Source organism: Lactuca serriola, chromosome 8 (genome assembly GCF_051521515.1).
Source record: "Lactuca serriola cultivar US96UC23 chromosome 8, Lser_US96UC23_V15, whole genome shotgun sequence".
Taxonomy (NCBI): domain Eukaryota; kingdom Viridiplantae; phylum Streptophyta; class Magnoliopsida; order Asterales; family Asteraceae; genus Lactuca; species Lactuca serriola.
In genome coordinates this window covers 80,823,283-80,845,830 of record NC_136415.1, presented here as the reverse complement: position 1 = coordinate 80,845,830, position 22,548 = coordinate 80,823,283, and the positions used below count along the sequence as shown (strand labels likewise).

Below are 22,548 nucleotides of genomic sequence, written 5' to 3'. Positions count from 1 at the left end.
TCAGTAAACAACCTGGTGATCTCCATTACCGACTCTGTGCCCTGACGTAGATCTAAGAACTCCTGTGCCAGTCTCTCCCTCTCCACCCGTGGAACATAACGGGTACTGAACATGTCTCTAAACTGATCCCAAGAAATTGCAACTTGCTGCTCCTTAGTGTATGATCGGGTCACCAATCTCCACCAATCCTTCGCTCCAGACCGTAACAGGTTCAGAGCACACCTCACCCTCTGATCAGCAGGTCATCAACATGTGAAGAAACATCCCTCCACATCAGACAACCATCTCATAGCGACGATCGGATCCTGAACCCCATCGAAAGTAGGGGCTTCGTGTTGTCGAAGTCCCAATACTGAAATGCCCGGACAGCTCCTCCCCCTGCTGCAGTTATAGCCGATGCCGCTGCAGCGACAGCCGTCTCAGCTAGGGCTGCATAGCGCTTGTCAAAGTACTCAACCATGGCGGTCTTAATAGACCCAAACATCTCCGATAACTGCGCCCGGAACAGAGTAGCAACCTTATCATGCAAAATCTCACGAATCCTGACATCCAACTCATTCCAAACCCTATGTTGACCGCCATCGGGGTGGTTGACCTCGTACGCTGGGCGTATAGAAACTATGCGGGGCGTACGCGGGGTTTCACCAAAACCCTAATAAGTGCTTAATGGCTTAAGCACTCAAGACCAACTTCTAGATCCATCGACCAAATGTGCCCTTGAACCATAAAGTTTCAAACTTTATCACTTTGGACGTCCATAAAGTTCTTAACACATGGTCTTAATCCATTAAGAGCTTCCTACTTCATGCATGAGACAAATCTAGCTATTGGGACCTCATTTTTATCACTTAGGACATATTCTAGGGTCTTAAAGGAAAACCCATTTCGTCCAAGACATCACATGCACCATTTTGGGACTTTTGGGACAAGAAAGCTTCCATAAAACAAAATGACTAGATCTATAAGACACAAGCATAAAGTTCCAAGCTTTTTACCTTCTGGAGCTTCTTGGACACAACACAACTTCAGATCTATAGCCTTGATCTCCTTCTCCAACTCCTTTAAGCAATGACTTCACCTTCAAAGGTTCAAAATGCACACCAACTCACACTTCTCACATAAAACTAGGGTTTGGAACGTTTTTCTGAGATATAGAGGTTGAGGATAAACAGAGGAATGAGCTATAAGGTTGTCTATATAGTCCCCAACCCTAAATATTAGGGTTTTCTCTTGACATGAGTATGCCCAACGTACAAGGGCGCGCCTAGTACACTCATCGTACCCTTATGTACGCTCAGCGTACTCCTTCCGGACTCAAAGTGGCAACTTTAGTCCTCATACTTCTCATGGCCCAACTCAACCAACTCCAGGGACTTCAATTGGCAACTTATAAAAGAGGAGGGATCCAATTATACCTGTGAAAATTCGGGATGTTACATCCTTCTTGTTCAACCATGGTTTCTTCTTAGAGACAGATGTTGACTTTGAAGATTGTCCGACAGATGGATTGTTGAAATTGGGTTTTATCGGAACTAAGGTAGATTTGGAAAAAACTTTGGAATTTAGAATAAACAAATCGGAAGACTTGTCGTCATCACAAATGATACCATTATCATCGTCACTGTCTTAGGATTCGTCATTGTCTAGGGATGCCCAAAATGAACTATCATTTTTGATTGGTTTTTCAGAGTCATGTATAGACATCTCAGGAATAATTTCTTCAATAACATAATTGTGTGGAAGACTTGAGTTTGGAAAATAACTCCAGTACCCCCCCCCCTGTGCCACGTGGAATTTCTTGATGTTGATTCAGGTCCAAGGATATTAGAGGCGAAAGTTGTGTGAAATCAGGACATATGACAATGATAGGTTTGAATTCAGGAATCAAGGATTGATATCCTCCTGTTGGCTCTTGAAGAGACGACAATGGAGAGACAACAGTATCTGGATAAGTGTGATTCAAAATGTTATCCATAAAATTCAGATTCTGAAGTTCCTTCAAGGGTGTAGTAACTGGCTTCGGAAACTCGCTTCCGAGACCAGGAGCTTTTGACCAAGGGTGAAGAAAATTATGGGTCATCTGTTCATTTGCTTCAATCATGTCAATGAAATTATGCAACTTATCAATATTAGTATTAAGACAAATATTATCATTAACCAAAATATTTCTTTCATTAACATAAATATAACACTTGTCATTTAAGATTTAATTAATTAATTAATTAATCTTGAATTAATTGGAATTAATTAACAGAAATATGAAATCAATAAGAATTAATTACTTATTAATCAGAATTAATCTTAAATTAATTGGAATTAATTAAAGGTGCAAGGGTTGAATTGTGATTGTTCGTAGTTGATCAAGGAAATGCAATTCTAGATGGTTCCATATGGTGGATGGTTTTTATAGAGCTTTTAGGGTTTTCGAAAGCCTCCTGAAGCTGATAAGGATAACTAACTTGAATAGTTAAATGTGAATATTTTATTATTCAAATAAGGGTTTATCCTTCAGATCCCCTAGCTATAAATATCTTCCTTGGGCATCAAATTTCATGTTTCTCACTTTCAAGAAGGTTATACATGAAATTCTCTTGCTCATCCTCTCTCCTCTGTTGTCTTCTAGTTCTAGGGTTTAGGTATAAACCATTAGAGGTATCATCCTCTTGGTGCTAAGCTTTCCAAGATCAATAACTACAAGGGATTGAAGTGATTTGTTTATTACACAAATAAAAAGGTATGTAACCCTAACTTGGTATTTTGATTATATTAGGGTTCATGTTAGTTTTGTTGTTCAAAGTATGTTGTCTTTAAAGTATTATGACATAGATCATTCATGTTGCATATATCCTTAAGTGTTAAGTGAAATTCCGAAGCACATTGTTTTTGTAACCTATAAAACTCATCAAAAACAATACTAAACTATGATCATTCAATCTTTGCTTCACTTCAGAAAGTCCACCAGCTCGGATAACTTCATTATCTCGGATCATACCACTCTACACTTCATTGAAAAACAATTATCTTGGAACTTGGAATTTCGGATTGCCAAATGATCACTTTTTTTGAACTAACAATAACTTTGTTGCTTCAACTATTAGTTTCAATCATCGATTATCCAGTCGTTATCTGCCTTGATCCCCAAGTCACGTAGTATAGACAATTGAAAACTTGACCGTTGGCATTTGAACCTGCCGAAACCCTAATTTATCTTGAGAGCCTTCAGGTCAACTTCTAAAAAAAGTTGTCTAAATGATTTGCTAACTCATCTTATTTCAAATTTTTATTAAGTTAACACATATCAACCTAAAGTCATTTTTTTAGTTACCATTTACCAAGCCGCTCTATTTGTCAATTTCGTCAAATTTGTGTTCTAACAAAGAGTTGTCTAAAATGATTTGCTAACTCATCTTATTTCAAATTTTATTAAGTTAAACACATATCAACCCAAAGTCATATTTTTAGTTACCATTTACCAAGCCGTTCTATTTTTTCATTTTTTCAAATATGTGTTCTAACAAAAAGTTATCTAAAATGATTTGCTAACTCATCTTATTTCAAAAATTTTATTAACACATATCAATCAAAACTCATATTTTTAGTTACCATTTACCAATACGCTATATTTGTCCATTTTGTCAAATTTGTGTTCTAACAAATATATATATTAAAAAAAAACCCTACCATTTTATCCCTATTACTAAAGTTGGTTGCCCATTTGAGACTTGAGCATATATGAAAAGGTTCCCATTTGCACCCCAAATTGATGGAGGTAGGTCCCACAGAGTAACAAAGGAAACAGCATAAAGTTATTGCTTGCTACAAACACAAACTAATGTGTGGTGTATCCCATTAAGTTATAGTGCACAGCTCTTTTATGAGGTTTCCGACATGCACCTACCCTTTATGGCTAAATTTGTGATTACGAACCAACAATCCCCCGACACACATATATTGTCCCTACCTCGACCCAAGTTGCCCTTGTAACTTGAACATGATGTGAAAGCCTTGTTTGTATAGTATATACTAGCACATTAGCACCTCCTTTTTTAGTAATCTTAGTTATTAAAATTTTATATATATATATATATATATATATATATATATATATATATATATATATTACATTCCATTGTCTTTGTATAGATATACATCGGGATCATACCAGTCTTGCTTTGAATCACCCAAAACATCTGGAAATTCAATAAATAAGTACTTGGAAAACAAACAAGACAACTAAAGGTCTGTGTTTGGTTATGGTATCATGAAATGGAATCACAAAGGAATAGGATGAACACCGTAGGAATCAGCAAGGTAATGGAATGGATTATTACATTCCATTGTCATGTTTGGTTGGCTTGAAAGAACATAATGGTACAACATCTTGATCTTTCTTAATTTCCAGTTTTTCTTCATCATCTTCGACTCTCTTTAACCCCAAAATAACAAAAACAGCTTCTTTACCAATCATTTTCTTTCCTCTCCAAAGGGAACCTCTAGGTAATAGCGAGGCCTCAAACATGTATGAAACTGGTATTGGTAATGACAGATATCGTAAACAGTTTTGGTTGTGTGATTGAATGCTAATGGTGATGTAGTGCCAGAAGAATAAGAAGAGATGTAGAGTTTCAAAATGGGTATTCTGATAATCGTAGTTTTGACCTCAATAGACCTCTAATGGCTGCCATTTGATTGCTGAGCAAACCAACACCTGCTGTCCAAAAGGCAGTATTTCCCATCAGAATGGTATCTTATTTAAATTATACCAAAACAAGTAAAATATTGTTTTCAACCAAAATTATTCTGATCCTGTTCTTGTTTTACAAAAAGTAGACGCTATTTAATATAAAAAAAGTAAACCTGCCATTGCTTGAAGAACAGATGAATAAGGATGTTATACAGAACAGATGAACCATGTTATAAAGAATAGATGAATCGATGTTTTATAAAGAACAGAGGATCAATTTTGATTTGTAAAATTAAGAACGATGAAGATGCTGTACCTGAGTGAGGTGTGCACGCATAGTCGGAGATAAGGGATCGATGCTTCAAAAAGTTCAAATCTTCATTGGAGCAGGAACTTTGGGAGTTTGAATTGGGATGAGTGAACTGATGAGAGAAAATGTGACGCAATACTTTCAAGTTTCAGCCCTTGCCAAAAAGAAACCCTTTAATCATTAGAATTTACTTTCAAATCTCCATATTTCAAGAACTAAAAATACCTTTTTAATTAATAAGATAGCAGACCCGAGCGAATTGATACCCGTCGGGTTTCAAGCGGGTAATGGTTTTGTAAAAATGAGAACATGAACTGAATTCTGAAATCGTTTATTGGTGGTTCCCCACTTTTAGGAATACCCGTGCTTACCGTTATAAAAAGTATAATTTATATATTAATGATTAAAATTTAAAACATATTTATTATTGGTGTTATTAAAAGATTTGCCTTTGAAAATACTTTAATGACTTATTTTATTTATTTATGTTAGGAGGATGGACTTATCCATCATGTCATTTCAAAGAATCTTTTATCTAACCATGGTGGGATATGTAATATTTTTCGCATGGACACTTCAAGATAAAAAATAATGTTAAAAATTCTTATATAAGGTGCTAAATATGTATATTTCATGAATTTTTTTTATCAACTTTACTAATTTATTGAGATAATTCGGGGAATATGCCATAAAATAGAACCAATAGTCATGTATTTGTTCTTTTAAATAGTTAATATCTAACTTAACCTATCAATATTTTTTATTTGTTTTTATTATACTATCCACTTCGTCTTTTACCGGTGATAAATTGTTTTGTAGACTCCATGTCACTAGTTATGTTCACATAGTTGATGCTACAATAGCACCAAAAAAAATTCGTTAGTCAATTAGAAGCTTAATAATTTAAACAATAAATAAATTGTTATTGATTCATAACATTTTCTATTTACATAAATAGTTGGCCATAAAAATATTACATCTTTATCATAAAATAAAAATAAAAATCACTAGCTTGAAATTGACATAAAATGCAGAAAAAACTAACAAACATGTATCGGTTTGAGGAAAAGATGGCTATGTTTTGTTATGATGATCGGTCATAACCAACATTATGTGTTTATCAAACGGATATTTCAACACTAAAAGCAAACAATTCATAAATTTTTTTTATGAAGTGTTGGACAAAATGATGTTTTTCGCAAAAAAACATTTTAGTATCAACTTCTTTTAATCTAAATCTCAATATTCTGATACATAATAAGAGGCTACGATAGGTTTTCAAATGAGCAGTTGGTGCACTTGATGACACTTTGATACATGTTTTGTCCCTGCTAAGAAACAAAATTTATATAGAGGTAGGGAAAAGACGATTGTTACCAAATGTATTGGCAGTTAACCAATTAATAAAGATTTAATATGCACATGCAAAACTTTAGAACGTCATTGAACATGCTTTTGGTGTCTTGAAAGCACGATTTTAATTGTTTTCTACTACAGAGGGTTGTAGATGTGGTCCACAGACTTTAGCTGTTTTTGCTTCGAAAAAACAAACAACACCTAAGTTAGTTATATACATTTGGAAGAAGTTAGGACTTTAAGTCGCTAAGCTTCTAATTTTATCAAATTGGCCAACAATCTTTTTTTTTGTTTTATTATACCATTGATTACATGTATATAACATGTGAAATAGAGTCCATGTAGACAGGTAACAAGTAATCATAAGTAAAAGATGAAGTCGATGGTATAATCAAACCAAAAATATATCGTTGGTCAATCGGATACAATTAGAAGTTTAGTGACTTAGAGAGAATAAGATGTTACTAATGGCCATTTTATGATATTTTCTTGATAATTTGTCAGGTGAGTGGACAAAACATTTTTCAAGAACTTCATAGGTTATATATATATATATATATATATATATATATATATATATATATATATATATATATATATATATATATATATATATATATATAATCATACATTGTCAAATGGTAGCAGTTGAGTTTTATATCAATCAAAACTTAAGACATGTTTGGGCCACTTGCAATTGTTTTGTTAGTATAGAGGCTCACTTTCTCAAGACATAATAAACTACTATCTTGATTATACTATATTACTACTATACAAACATCTTGGCGTTGTCCAAAATAATTTTATATAGTTAAAAGTTTGGCAAATATATATATATATATATATATATATATATATATATATATATATATATATATTGATAATAATATTGATGTTGGGATTATCTATTAGATAATAATTGTTGCATTAAGTTGATATATAAAATTGTACTTATTTTGAAACATATTAGAAGATAAAATATCTAATATAACCATATCATTTAATGGTCTCTACTTCAATATTTGCTAAGGATTGAGCTTTCTGAGCTTTTCTAGCTTGTCTTTCCTTTTTGGTGTCTGTGCATTTAACAACCAAAGGTGTTCAGTTGAACCCTAATACACACAAAATACGTAACAAAATCACAACTACACAAACCAACGGCAGTTATACAATCCAAATAGAAATACAAAGAGTATATTGCAGGAAATAACAGCATTCCTAAAGTCATTTTTACCAATATGAGGAAAATACTTTATTTTTTACTCATAATAGCAACATACTTTCATTTCGCTATTAATAATGGCAATGTACTATAATCTAATTTCGGGTGCTTCAACTACTACTTTCAATAATCAGTTATCCCATCATTATCTGCCTTAATCCCCAAGAGACATAGTATAGACGATTGAAAAGTGATTTGATAAATGACAACTCATCTTATTTCAAAAATTCTACCAACGATATTATTTTCATAATAACTCACATGCTTAAGTTAACCCATATCAACCGAGACTTAATATTTACTTGTTACCATTTACCAAGCCGTTGGTGGTTATGTCATTTGTCAACTTTGTTTTCTAACAAACACTGAAAAGACCACCATTTAATCCAATATTCAAGTCGTTGCCCATTTGAAAAGGGTCCCGGACCCGGTCCCATTTGCACCTACCTCATTTGATCCCAAACATGCCAAAATAAAAATATTATATTATTATGTTTAATATGAAAACTTTCACCAAACATGCCAAAAATAAGATCATCCTTTTCCTTTATAAAAACTATTATGCAATAACACAGAAGGAAGTCATCTCGGAAGACCTTTTGTTTTTTCTCTTCAGTTCCATCCTATGGAAATAAACATTTGATCCGAAATTGAAAGATAACTAAACAAACAAGTTGTTTGCAACAGCATAAATAGGCTAATTTTCCCTTGAAGCAAGTAGAGCGATGTTAAATAAAATACTAAAATGTATACAGACAGTAACAAGATTGATTCTGGGACAACATTTGAAAGATAACCAAAAGAAGAAACCTTTCATTGCAATCAACGGTGTACTACAGAAGGGCCCACAAACGCATATCGAGAAGAAACAGCTCCACCAGATCTGCTGTATTCACCCTGACCAATGTTTTGTTGCTGCTCATTAACCGAATATAACCTTTCTACTCTATCAGATAAAATTGTTTCCTGACGAAATCGCCCCTCGCTATTTTCCACACTGATGTTGTCATATTGGTAAGAGGTGGAAGGATGAGGCGGCAGAGGCAGATAACGTTCCACCAAACTAGAAGTTGGTTCATAAAAATATGGTTCAGACTGATACAAACCGAGGGTAGGGGCAGGGGCAAGATTGGAAATTGTATCTATTTTTGGCTTTTGAGTCTCATGTTGACGTTTAAGCCCATATGTTCTATAGTCCTTTTCACTTAGAAAAAGGGTATTATCCTGATCACCTCCAGCTCCATAACTTCTACTATATTGTTGCCCGGGTAGGATCCTCCTGCCCGAATCATCTTCTCTTTCTTGACCGGTGGTTCTATTACTATATGGATCATACATAACTCCATAACCCCGATAATCATGTTCGGTCACCATATTTGGGTTTAGGAACTGCATGCTTTCTTGTTCAAGGATGACCGGATGATCATCTCGGGCAGCTTCTCTTTCTCTTTCTTGACCGGGACCAGGTCTATAAGGATCAGGTGGAGGAGCAGTGGTTAAGTTGTGGTGGTGCCTTTCGCCTCTAAGACCGTAACTTCTATACTCTTGTTCGGTCAATAAAAGTGGAGACTTTCTTTCTTGTATGAGAAGAGGAGGTTTTTGTGGAATTGAATGTAATAATGGAGCTGGCTTGAATAAGTTTGTAAGTCTCTTTACCTAACAAATACAAACCCCACCAAATTAGAAAAGCACATAACAGAGATAATGTGACAGAAATAAAAATGGAAAAAAGAGACTCACTTGATCGATAGTTAACTCGGTCTTGAACTTGCGAGTTCTTTCATCATAACTCTCCTTAATAGCCTTCTTAAAAACACTCTCAGGTAGTGGAAGACAGTCTTTATAAACCTCAAAACGAACCTGTACCAATTAAAATTTCATCAGTAAACAAAAATGAAGTAAGTTTTATTTTTTATTTTTTTAAATAGTAGAAGTGAAAAAGAACCTGAAGAGGAAAGGCCCCACCAAAAGCAGCTGGTTCAAGTTTCATGCCACCAGGTGAAGATGCAGTGTATATACCATATAAAAGCTTCACATCAAAATCAAAGAGAAACAGCTTCATACCAGGTTTGATCCCCATCACTAACTCTTTCTTGTGTGCTTGAACACCCATCACACGGTATCGATAACAATCTCCTTTTGTTTTTCCATTGCACATAAAGATAAATCCTCCAAGTTTTTTCGTGTCTTTATTTCTCTCATGATGAAACCCCTTTTTTGCACCTTCAGGTTTAGTGTTTTGGGAGTTTTGAGTTTCCTTGGTATTTTTTACTACTGGTTTAGATTCTTTATCAGGCGTCTTTTCAACATTTTCAGAGTTCTGTGCTTCCTTTGAACTAGAAGCAATAGGCTTCTCATCAGAGGCTTTATTCACAAATTTACCTTTATTCTTTTCAGAAGTTATAGTTTTCTCTTTCGAGGGTAACAAGGGTGAGCTAGATTCACCAAGTTTAGAGTTTTTATCAGAGGATTTCTTCACAATTTTGCTTTTAGCCTTCAAAGAATTTGGGGTTTTCTTTTTTATTGACAATGGTGAGCTGGATTCAACAGGTGCAGATTTTTCAGTTGAGAACTTCTTCACAAGTTTATGTCTGTGCTTAATAGACTTTTGGACTTTCTCTTTTGAGGTCAACAACGGTGAATTGCTTTCGTTCTTTTGAACGATATTATTTTCTGATGACATTGTCTTCCAGACAAAAGATCGCAGTTTATATATGAACTTTAAGGGGCCACAAAATTATTCACTAAGAAAGAATGTCATCAGCATAAAACTACATGACATAAAGAAAGAGAACCTGCAACAATGAAGATTCATCAAAATATATCAGTATATGAAGGAAAAGAAAAACAAAAACATACTACACAGAATTCCAATTTCTAACTGATGGCTAAGCAGATGCATATGCAGTTTGATGTACAGGAGGCAAGATTGTTTGAAGCATAATGACGCACGTATATTGAACTTTTGATACGATCATATTTCTAATTGACTAATCTCATTGTTCCATTAATACACTCAAATGATGATCGAAAGGGTTGACTTCAAGTTGACTAGCTGCTTATCGGAAGAGTGGAGGCCACTAAAGTCTAGATGCACATACGTCCATCTCATGCTTAAAACTTGGAACTTGGAAGCAAAGCAATTGATTTCCCCCAAATTTTGATGTTAATTTCCTAATATGTTCCGAATCGTAGGATATAATACCAAAAGACTTACCAAGGATATGCATTCAGATGATCATATACTCCATATGCTAAAACTGCAAATAACTGTTTAGATCTTTCATCTTAAGCCTACGTTCTCTCTCACTTTAACGCGCACACCTCGTCCGTCATTCAGATCATTGCAGCAGTTCAGAAAGTTACATCTACTTTTTATATCTCAAATCACAACCAACAAAAAATTTAAACGATTTCTAGCGGTCAGGAGAAGCAAATAAGAACAGAAAAACGAAACGGAGAACGAAATTGACGCGCAAATTATCTAAATTTACACATAAAACACATAATCAAATGAAGTCGCAGGATAACACGAAGAATTTAAAACAAATCAGTAGCTAAAACCTAAAATCGCTAACCTCAAGAGGACTGCTGCAACAAGGACTAAAATCCGGCGATGATGAGGCCGATCGAGATTCGCGAAGAAATTACGAACCAACAGGGTACCTTTATATATCTCCTGGTAAGGCTACCAGGTACCATTTTAGATTTTACCCTAGTTCTTATATATATAACCTGGTAAGGGTACCTTTAACATTTTTACCCGTCTCATTTTTCCTATTAGTACCTTATCAGTAAAAAAAATACTATTTTTTAGAACATGTTTTTTCTTATTGCGTTAATCATCTCATGTTTAGAATTATTATTATATATATTTTCAATTTATTACTTTTGATAAATAAACATAGTATATCGATTGTTTGAAAAAAAAAATAATAACGATCAGTTTATAATTTCTTTTAACGAGTCTTTTAGTTATACCACATCATTATTGTTTGACGAAAACAAAACAAATTTATCCAAAAATTTTAAATAATTGTCAAAAAATAGTCAATTTTTTTATGAAATGACTCAAATAATCATTAAAATTGCAGTTAGATTTTCATGAGTTACGATTTCAGCATTTGTCTAATTTACATTTTTTGTCAACTTTAAACATTTATATATGCTCATACGAACTCTGTTGACCGGATTCTTTTTTATTATGTTTTTTGTAACAAGGGTTTCAATTGATAGTATTAAAATTAATATTTGGAAATTCCCTTTCAAAGATTCAAAGTAGACATCTAAGACTACTAATTCAATTTTCTCATATTTTGACATTTTTTCTTAATTTTTATGAGTTCATAGAAACTTTTCCTAACTTTAATTATTCACAAAATTTTCATATGAACATAAATTAAGTCGATTATTTTATATACATATTTCTTAGTATATCGAACACAAAATTCATTTAGAAAGCTATTGAAATAGTCCCCAGATTTCAGGTTATAAAGCTAATAGGCTACTTAGTGATTTTTTGAAATTTCCAAATATCGTTTTTTTTTTCACATAAGCTTCATGGAAATCTCTCCATTAATTTCAAACCACGCATAAACTATTATTAATAAGAACTTATACAATTTTATCCATGCTTCATTTTTTTAAATGTAAGCCCTTAAACTTATTTCTCTTTTTCAAGATTTTGAATGAGTTTTATGCATACACCAAGTGAAAATCATATGAATGCAAATTGGTCAGAGATAGAACAGATGGGAAGACTACATCAGGATACTTCACTTTCATAGAGGGTAATTTGGTCACATTAAGAAGTAAGATGTAACGTTCGTTTTCTGGATAAGTTATTAATAGACAATTTTATGGAAATGAGAAAATGGTGTTAGACTGAAAGTGAAAAGAGTAGTACGTTTATGGAATAGCGTGGTGCATCATCTAAGTGGAAAAGCGTGTGTGCATCTATGAAAAAGCGTGGTTCTTCGTTGCAACACTCAAAACCCTAGTTCTCAAGTTTTAGACCCTTTTTAATGGCTCTAACTTTTAGGGTTTGTCACTCTCCTCAACATCCAACCCCAGAAGAGAAACCCTAGCCTCCTTCCTCCCACTCCTTGTGTTCTTGCGATTTTGTTTTTTGTGATTCTTGGTGAAGATTAAAGCATTTAGTGTATTGTGAAACTCGTTCTAATAGAAGATTCCACATTTTAGATCAACTGCAAGCTTTGTAAGTTTCAAAGTTTTATGCTTTATGTTGTTCATTCTTAGATCCATGAATTGGATGAGTTTTTGCCTTTTTGGTGTTCATTTTATGATGTTCTTGAAGTTTGGAGAACTCCAGAACATTATGATTATCCTTGGATAGTTTTTGGACATTTTCAGGTCATTTGAGTGCATTAAAGAACTCTCTTTAAGCCATGCACAAGGTTTTGATTATTTTAGACTCCTTTTTTAGTTAGGGTTTAGTATGTTGTTTGATTGAGCCATGGATATGGATAAAATTGGGAACTTTATCCATTAAGACCCTTGTTTGATTTAGATATGAGACTATGAGCCTTGGTCTTACAGGATTAAGCACTTAAGGAAGAAATGCTTCTGCCCAAAAAATATGGTGCGCCATCCCATAGAAAGCATCACATCGAGGGGCAAATTCATGACTATTTTTGTTTGTTAGTGGACGCAACACATCAGGTGTTGAACGTGGCGCTTTTGCCCGTTGATCGTTGACTTTGACTAGTTAACTAGTTGATCGTTGACCTTTTGACCAATTTGATTTTTAGTGGTGGTTAGACTAAGGTTGGACCTCTGCTTGGTTTTAGCTGGTTCATGATAGTTGTTTATCCATCAGAGGCTTGTGAGACTATAGTTGCTAGCATCGAGTGAATTTTCTCACTAGATTATTATTGGCATAAGTGTCCAAGGTCATAACTAATTGGTCAAGGTCATGACTAAATTGATATAAATTTATGGAATAAAAGTAAGGTCCTTTTGGGTTGCCTTCATAACCAGAAATAGCAAGAATTGATATTAGGAGAGCGATAAAATGATTTGTTAATATATTATATGATTAATATATTAATTGGAAGTAGTTAATAGTTAATTTTGAATGAATTATAAATAGATGGAATTAATTAATTAATAATAAAAATTAATCTAAAATTAATTCGTGATTAATTAGAATTAATTAAATGTACAATGGGTGAATTGTAATTGTTTAATAATTGAATAAAATGAGCAATTCTAGAACCTCCTATAGGTGGGATTGCTTTAAGGGAGCTTCTAGGGTTTCTAGAATCCTCATGGTTGCTGATAAGGAAAATTTTTTGAACTAGGATTAAATCTAATATTTAGTTTTTCAAATCTGGATTTATCTGCAAGTCACCTAAACTATAAATAGGACTCTTGTTTACCAAATTTCATGGTCAGTACATTTTATGATGAGAAATTTGTTTCTCATCATCTCTCATTTCTCCTCTTCAAGTTCTAGTGTTCTAGGGTTTGGGGTGTGAGCCATTAGAGGCGTTCACATTATTGGCACTTGCTTTCCATGGAATTTTGAAGATCAAAGGAGTTTAACATATTTGATTATGTTAAAGGTATGTTTTCTTACTAGAAATTTTAATTATTGTAGGATAAAACTTTTGTTTCATAAATTATGTTGCTATTAATAGTGAAAAGTCATAGATTTTTTAGGTTGCATGTACTCATAAGTGTTATGTGAAATTCCGCAAGTACATTGTTATTGTAACCTAGAAACCCCAATAATTATGCGTGACATTAGATGTCATTGATTTTTAGGTGGTCTGTATGAGTTTTATAGGAAAGGCTATTGTAATTACCCAAATTTTTCTCATCTAGTTATCTAGGGATTATTGCAGTTTTCTAAACAAATGTGGAATTCTAACTCATAAAAACACTTTACATCTCAGGGTATAATTGGGTTTACAATAAAACCTAACTAAAATCTAAATAACAAAGGATTATCAAAAGTAAAACTACTTCTAGTCCAAGTCCTTGTTGTCACACCCCGAAATCCAGGGGGAAACGTTCCAGGGCGGAGGTGACTTCATGTTAAGTATCACAACCAATGTACATAGTAAGCAAAGTAAACAACCAATACATTACATATGAAAACTTACATTTGTTTGAAAGTAAAGTGTTACAAGTGTTATACATATGTATATATGAACAAAAGTAAAGACGTGTCTTCTACGGGTTCCGTCTTCTGCAAAAAGATTGCGGGTACCTGTCTAATGTGGACCTGAGAATACAAGCAGTTTGAAAATCAGCATAAAGCTGGTGAGTTCATAAGCGATTTGTTTTCTGAAAATGAACAAGTTTCCTTTCGGTTTCGTGAAAAAGTTACGAATCCAAGAAAATCCCATATTTTCTTATATGTAAAGTTTAGTTATCTGTTTGTTACACAAGTCTGGTTATGAACAGTGGTTATCCCAGGAAAATCCCATATTTTTCCTAGAAGTTGGTTTCTGATCTGAAATGATATGTAAGAAATGTATTTTGAAGACCTGTTTATCCTTGTGAAGTGCATTAGTTTTAACACGTATATAAAACTAATAAGTAAGTTGAAAAGTTTTCATAATCTAGATTGCGAGTTTTATAACCATACTAACGACTAGATAAGGCTCGGAACGGGGCCCGTATCGTTTTATGACTTTTATCACCCTTGAACCTTTCAGTTCGGCTGTAGCTAGCAGCCAGGTGTGGGATAGTCAATCCCGTATAGATCTATACACTCAAGTCACGTTCTCCCTCCAGGAGATTCTGGTTACAGGGTTAGTCCTACACTCTCGTAACTAGGGGGAGTGTTGCTAAGGACATGACTCCAATCGTTAAGATTAATGAATTTCAAAAGTAGTAATACGGAGAACTCTGTCTATCAGTCCTTCACTCTCGTATCCAGGGGAGTGTTATCCAGGACGTGTCCTTCACTCTCGTTTCTCGGGGGAGTGTTACCAAGGACGTATCAAAGTTATAAGGTTAATGCTTTTAACATAAATAATGTGAAAATTATTTGTGAAGTATAAATTATAACATTTTATAAAAAGTTTCACAAACAGTATGGTAATTAATTCTGCAAGTTAAACGGTTGTCCGATTCGATTTCCAGTGTTAAAAGCATACGAAAATATGAACATAAAACATGAAATAATAAGTTTTGAGTACAAGAATTTCTTGTACTTATGCTTGTATTCTCCCCCTGAAAACATTGAAAAACACTGAAAAAGGGTAGGGGTATGAACTCACCAGACGGGAAACGTGTCGGTTTAGATGCTAAGTGTCAGTTTGGGGCTTGATTACGCGTGAGGTTCCTATGTAATATGAAATGATACACAATTGTATCTAATTCGACTTTGAATCTGAATCACTAATTAGATATGAATATACACTCCAAGACGCGAAAACACTTCAAATCAAGTGTTCGGAGTGACCCGGGTGGCATCTACGGGCGTATAGGGCATAGATATGGGGTTTGCTCTTCAAGAGTAAACTCCTAAGGGAGTTTTCGGCCCTAAGACCATGTCCCCATGAGTTTACGGCCGTAAACTCATGGTTGATGGGTTCTTGGTTGCTAAATGGCCTTATAACATTTGGGGAAATTAGCTAGGATCAAATCTAGGGTATAGGGAAGGATTAAACCACCAAAGAGACCATTTAATGGAGTTTACGGCCGTGAACTAGGAGTTTACGGCCGTAAGCTCCTAAGTACTCTTTCCTTTCATGTTTTGGTGGCCCTAGATTAATCACATGTGATTCTAAGCCATTATTCTAAGCCATTATACAAGCCATGGAATGAATTTAGGGCATCATTTGACTAAGATATAGGATTTTACGGCCCAAGAACCTTTCCTTGGGGGGTTTATAGCCGTGAACTCATAAGGGATTTGTTTTTATCAAGTTTAAGGCTCCTAACTTGATTGTGGTTGCTTCTAGACTTTAATCTAAGGCTTAGGAGGTGTTTAAGGGGAATCTTAACACCTTAAAAGGAGTTTACTGCCCATGAAAGGGTGTTTACGGTCCAAGCATGTTCTTGGGCCGTAAACTCATATTTACCCCCTAAATGTTGAGTTTATGGTGTTCCTAGTCCATTCCACTAAGCCCTTAAGTCATTTCCAAGCTCCATAACTGATTTGGGAGGGTTTTGGGGCTCCAAAACCCAATTTATGTGTGTTTACGGCCTAGGATTGTTCTAGGGGGCATAAAAACATGTTGATGGTTCTATTTCATAGTTTGAACACGAATTTGAAGGCTAAGGATGTTAATCTATGAGTTAGGATAGTTACCTTATCGATTTGGGGCTTGAATTGAACGATTTTGGACCAAGGATTGAATTGTAGAGAGAGAGAGAGAGAGTAGTGAGAGAGGGTGCAAAAGCTTCAAAAGTGAGGTCATTTGAACTTTATATATGATTCGAGTTTGGGACACGGCGGAATTCTACCCGATACTGACGTTAGACGAGGCTTTTGGTCGCACCCGATAAAGTTGTCGTAACCCGATATGGTCGAAACTAAAAATTCTCTGATTACTAAAATGGGGTTTTATCATGAGTTTCTAATATTGTTGGACACCCATTAAGTCATAATAGAAGACTTAAAATTAATGACTTAATTTAAAAATGTAAACGGAAACAATTCGAAAACGACAAATTTTATTGACGGAACGAACTTCGGGTTGTCACACTTGTGCTCCTACATCCTCTCGTACAACGGATATAACATGCATTTGCAAAACATGGAAGAATCTACAACATCATACCACAAGTATGGTGAGTTATACTTTAATCTATTTTCATGTATTTATACTCTATTATTCTATTCTTTTTTCCATTTTTCTTACTCTATCTCACCTCATGCCTTCTCATCTCATTCCTTCTTTTTTTGATCCACTTCATCTCATTCCTTCTTCTCATCTCATCTTTTTCCTTTTGTTCCACTCTATTTCGTATCACAATATTGTCCGCTTTGGGCTCCCATCACGAAAAGTTCCTAGGGGTCACCCATCCCTGAATTGCTCTCGCCCGGGCACGTTTAACTGCGGGGTTCTTATAGGATTTGCTGCCATCACGGATTTAAAACGCGTTGTGATAAGAAAGGTATCAACACCGCTTATAAGGAAGGAGAACGAGTCATTTTCCTATAAGGGGTGTAGATATATTCCTTGTCACAACGTTTTCTAAGGCTGTGAGGGAAACATATCCCATAAGAACTCTGTAGTTAAGCATGCATGGGCGAGAGCAATTCAGGGATGGGTGACCCTTGGGAAGTTTTCATGTCGGGAGCCTAAAGCAAACAATATTGTGGTACGTGCCAGATGGAGTGAAGGTGGGTTATAATAGGGGGTGAAGGTGGGTTATAATTTGCAGTTAAGCGTGCCCGAGCGAGGGCAATTCAGGGATGGGTGACCCCTTGGGAAGTTTTTGTGCCAGGAGCCCAAAGCGGACAATATTGTGATACGTTCCAAATGGGGATGTTACACATTCTCTCTCACATATTACTCTCATTTCAATCTAGGGCATACTTTCTATTTCCTCTTCATCCCATCTCATATTTATTCCCATCTCTTCTTACCTCACACCTCCCTTTTCTCATTTAGACCCAACCGGTCTAATCATATATGATAGATTCACCTATCATATAAACATAATTCTAACTAACCGGAGTACAACCGTCCATACTAAGTGAAGGTTCGTATTGATCGGATATACTCAAGTATGAATAATGAAGAACAAACAAGACAAGACAAAGAGTAAACAAAAACATAAGAACAAGGGATGATCACAAAGATGTTTTCACTAAGAAAAGGTTCTCACAAAGAGAACAGTCACACAAACCGAGGCACAAAGCTCTATTAGGGTTTAACCCTAATAGTATACTATGTACTATTACAGAAATGGATATCCCATTATTTTAAGGATATATTATAATCTATGTAAAGTATGAACCTAATCACTAAGATTACGAATCAAGTGTCTATTCTATAATTAAAGAGTATATCTGCCTAATATACAAAAGATTACTAAGATCATGGGGATCACATTGTCGCTAATCAAGTTGATGCCGGTGGACAACGTGTTATGTGTTTGACTCATCAGATCATAAGATGTGACCTTACAATCTCCCACTATCTAATGATGTCAAATCTAATCTCCAAAGGAGTCATCAAAATCATCATTGGAAAACTTTTCAGCTTCTTTCAAAATCTCATGTTTCAACCACTTAAAGTCATCAAGATGAAGATCAGTAAAATGCTTACTAAGTTCAAGATAGATCAACACATGATAGGCTCATTCTAGATCTTTATGACGAATGCCATCCAAACAAATATTGAACAGATGCTCGGTGGGAGCAACAATAAGATCATCAGTGAGTTGAAAGTATATTTGATTTTTACTATCAAGGTAGAAGATACCATGTTCTAGTTCCTAAATGAACATGTGTTTAACTGGCTCAACACCCACTGTCAGCTTGTTGTTTATGTATATAGTGTCATATGGAAGGAGGAAATTAGTATACTTGGACATTATGGGCTTGCTTGTTCTATCTGAGGTAGATGGTTGAGATGGACCAGCTGAAGTCACTAAGTTCAGCTTCTTGACTTTGTTAACAAATTATTGACTTACCAACTTTACCTCTTGAGTATGAACGCCTTTATGTTTTGAGATTATCTCCTGAATTTGGATCCACTCATTGTAGCCGTATTTAACTAACTCATGAGCAAAAACAACTTCAGTCTATTCATACTCTACACTCGTCCTGACCAGATGAATTTTGAGCAATTCATCCTTAGGTTTGGAGCACCTAACCTTGATGATGGGATCATGTTTTTATCTTCAAGCTAGAACATATCTAAATTTCTTCCTGTCATTTTGATCCTTCAGCTCAGAAACCATATTTCGTTTTGCAACATCGATATTGAAACATTAAATACTTGTCTTTTGATCATTAATCCTTTCACTAGCAGAGGCAAGGTCTGATAAAGTTTGATGGATCGACGTTCATCTCTTTGTCTTCGAACTGAAGCATTATGCTCCAGCATGATTTATTTGACCTCCTCAATGGTCATTTTCCAGTTCTTAGCCAATTCTTCCAAATCAACCGTTAATTTGCTTTTCTTGGAAGGAAGAGGGGTTGAAGAACTACCAGCAACTGAGGAAATTCCAACTTCAGCTTCATTTGCTCCTCTTGGTAAAGAAGCCTTTCTTTTTCTTGGATTAAGCTGATCATCATCAGACTCAATGTCATTGTAAGTTCCTTGATGAATCTCCCCCTTAGAAGATACATCTGGATAAACAATACTTAAAGGAATAACAGTCTGTGCCATGAAGTCCATATCAAGAAGCCATTCATAAGCAACATCATCAATATCGGACTAATCATTATCAGCTTCCGATATAGGTTGATCATCACTAACTATTTCAAACTGAATAACAACCATTATTCCTTGATTATCATCTCTTTGTGATTCAGATTGTCCAGGTTGAACTGGAATTGTAGTCATCCTCACCGGTTCTTGATACTCCTTCTTTTTGGCATCATCAGTTTGGGGAGGGGAGTTTCTAATATGGAGATGGAGTGTGAGGATGGGGATTTGATGATGGTGGTGGAGGATTATTATCAGATGTTGGGGTTGTGGATTATTATCAGATGGTGGTGGTGGTGGATTATTACCAGATGGTGGTGGTGGTGGTGGTTGATCATTTCTTAGAGAGCTAGGAGGAGTGTCTTCAATCATTTTGTCCTCATTATCAATCAAAGACACTATATGTTTAACGTTAGCCACATCACTCTCAACTTTGGTCGGTCTTCCGCCAAGTGACTTAGTCATTCCAACCGATATCGAGAGCCGAGAGAGCACATTCGTTTGGAAGTTGGAACAAGACCCCCTGAAAGGTAGCAATAGGTTGTAGAGGAGTTTACAGTGTAAAGACAGCTACAACTCGAGGAGGAGGAGATGCTAGTCTTGGAGAATTTACAGCTTGAATGAGTGGATCAATGTTTTCCACTAGAGGGTAGGATGATCTGCACTATGTTATAACTTCTACAGAAGGATTTGTTGATGAAGGAGAGGACGATGAAAACCAAATGTGCTTGTTTTTATGGGTTTTACATGCACTAACGCGGATAAATCCTTAACACTTAAGGGTACATGCAACCTAAGGATCTACGTCATAACTCTATTGAAGTAATATTTTATTAAAAAACAAAACTTTACAAGCCCTAGGCTAATTTCGAATTTAATAAAACAAAAGCAGGGTTTACTTACCTTTTAGTTATTGTAGTAAATAAATAAACAAAACCTTCTTGAAAGACTCTTGAAAGCAAGCGTCACAAGTGTAGCGCCTCTAATGGTTCACACCCAAACCCAAGCAACCAAGGAGCTTGAAGAGAAAGACAAGAAGAAGAAGAATTTCATCCTTATGCCTCTTGGAAGAGCATTAGACGAAAATGAAACCCTAGATGAGTTTATATAGGTGATAGGAAGGTATTGGATAAGGTAGGTATCTCCAAGATAACCCTAATATCTTAACTTCCTCCCTAAGGCATCCAAGAACCCTTAATGCCCAAGGAAACCCTAGAAAGCCTTCTAGAATTCGTCCCCCCTCTAGGAAGGTTCTAGAATTGCTCAATATCCAACTATTTAACCTTTAGTCCTACTTTTAATTAATTCAATTAATCCCAAAATTAATTCCAATTAATTTCTTATTAATTATTAATTAAATAATACTATTTTCAATTAATATATTATTCTCATAATATATTAACAAATTATTTATTTTGATTCTCAATTAATTTATTAATCATATAATAAATTATTAAATCAGTTTCTCTCTCTAAAAGCTATCATATTCAATTTTTAGGTTTAAAGGCTATCCAAAAGGACTGCGCTACTATCAATTCAAGCATATACCAATTATAGTTATGAGCTTAGATACCTAATCCAACAGTATCGCACTTGAATAAGTCTAATAACTATAATTTCCAGTATAACTCCCAAAATCGATCAACAAATTATAGCTTCCAAAATCCGCTGTCGAACTCTGACCCAGTCAATCACGTGTCCTAAGATAAGTGATCAAATATTACCATATCTATATAGTCAATAACTTTATATGAGGAACTACTAAACTCAATCACTTGTTGTCGTAACTCTTTAGTTTTCTGTTGAGGTTTATCTTGTAGAAGTACTCAAATTGGATCGGTGATTGATTTATAGGTTTCGTCATAAACCTAATTGGTTGCTTTCAATTACGTAAATCAATAGTTCAAACTGCACTTAAAGGTAGGACATTTTCCATTTTTATAGGAACTTTTGTTCCAAAAACAATGGTATCTCTAGTTATAGCCCCCTTGGTATGTAAAATATATATCTTCTGACCATCCATATAGTGTGTGAGACAAATGTATGCATTTCGATTCATGTCGGATTCTATGGTTACGATTCTACCATATATGTCTTCTTCATTTTGTCGAAAATATATTTTATGATATTGATGCTTATGACTTCCCCTCCTCTATGCCATGCGATAATGATTCCTCTAGTGTTACGAACTTTACCACAATGATGTTGTCCATAGATCAAATTATTTCGTGGATTGGATTTCACTTGACTGTCTACGACTCCATTGTGTGTGCTCGGGGTAGAAGTTTTGTATAAATGTATCGACATGCTATTAAGTATATTTGATTTAAGTTATTTTCTTTCTAATTGGTGGAATAGAATAAGTTGGTTGAAGCGTAATGATCATACGTTTGTAATGCATTGTTTGTCCCATAATAGGTCCTATTCTTCTAACCCTTCCCAAAAGTTGATGACTATTCATCGCGATTACCTTGACACCAAAGAAGAGTTCGACCCAATGCTTTATTTTTGTCTTATTGATCCTGATTCGACATTAGAAGTATATTGATTTTCCCCCAATAATTGAATACCTTTTTCTGTAAATGTTGCATACTTGATTTCATCCATA

The 22,548-nt window shown here is 34.8% G+C and overlaps 1 protein-coding gene and 1 long non-coding RNA gene across 6 annotated transcripts; both read right to left on the bottom strand.

The window, feature by feature from the left end:
- Nucleotides 1-4,146: 4,146 nt before the first annotated feature.
- Nucleotides 4,147-5,309, bottom strand: LOC145068846 (uncharacterized). Of its 2 annotated transcripts, XR_013689154.1 has the most exons (3): nucleotides 5,220-5,309; nucleotides 5,001-5,148; nucleotides 4,147-4,708 (listed from the first exon to the last, which is right to left on the bottom strand). It is a non-coding gene; the product is annotated as an uncharacterized LOC145068846 (long non-coding RNA). The 2 variants fall into 2 exon arrangements; XR_013689153.1 differs by lacking the exon at nucleotides 5,220-5,309 and having other exon boundaries at nucleotides 5,001-5,209.
- A 2,956-nt stretch (nucleotides 5,310-8,265) lies between these two features.
- On the bottom strand, nucleotides 8,266-11,278 carry LOC145067805 (DCD (Development and Cell Death) domain protein). 4 transcript variants are annotated; one of them, XM_079014848.1, is made up of 5 exons: nucleotides 11,151-11,276; nucleotides 10,790-10,953; nucleotides 9,518-10,367; nucleotides 9,313-9,432; nucleotides 8,266-9,228 (listed from the first exon to the last, which is right to left on the bottom strand). In XM_079014848.1, the coding sequence occupies exons 3-5, from the start codon at nucleotides 10,253-10,255 to the stop codon at nucleotides 8,395-8,397; spliced, it is 1,692 nt and encodes a 563-aa protein (XP_078870974.1). In that variant the 5' UTR covers nucleotides 10,256-10,367; nucleotides 10,790-10,953; nucleotides 11,151-11,276; the 3' UTR covers nucleotides 8,266-8,394. The 4 variants fall into 4 exon arrangements, with proteins under 4 accessions (XP_078870974.1, XP_078870975.1, XP_078870976.1 ...); XM_079014849.1 differs by having other exon boundaries at nucleotides 10,790-10,943; XM_079014850.1 differs by lacking the exon at nucleotides 10,790-10,953 and having other exon boundaries at nucleotides 11,151-11,278.
- Between the last annotated feature and the right edge of the window lie 11,270 nt (nucleotides 11,279-22,548).

Bases quoted from the DNA above. Each gene is read 5' to 3' on its own strand.
- LOC145067805 (XM_079014850.1), bottom strand. From the start codon at position 10,255: ATGTCATCAGAAAATAATATCGTTCAAAAGAACGAAAGCAATTCACCG. The intron at 9,433-9,517 runs GTTCTTTTTCAC...TAATTGGTACAG, and splicing joins GTGGGGCCTTTCCTCTTCAG to GTTCGTTTTGAGGTTTATAA. The intron at 9,229-9,312 runs GTGAGTCTCTTT...TGTATTTGTTAG, and splicing joins CCGAGTTAACTATCGATCAA to GTAAAGAGACTTACAAACTT.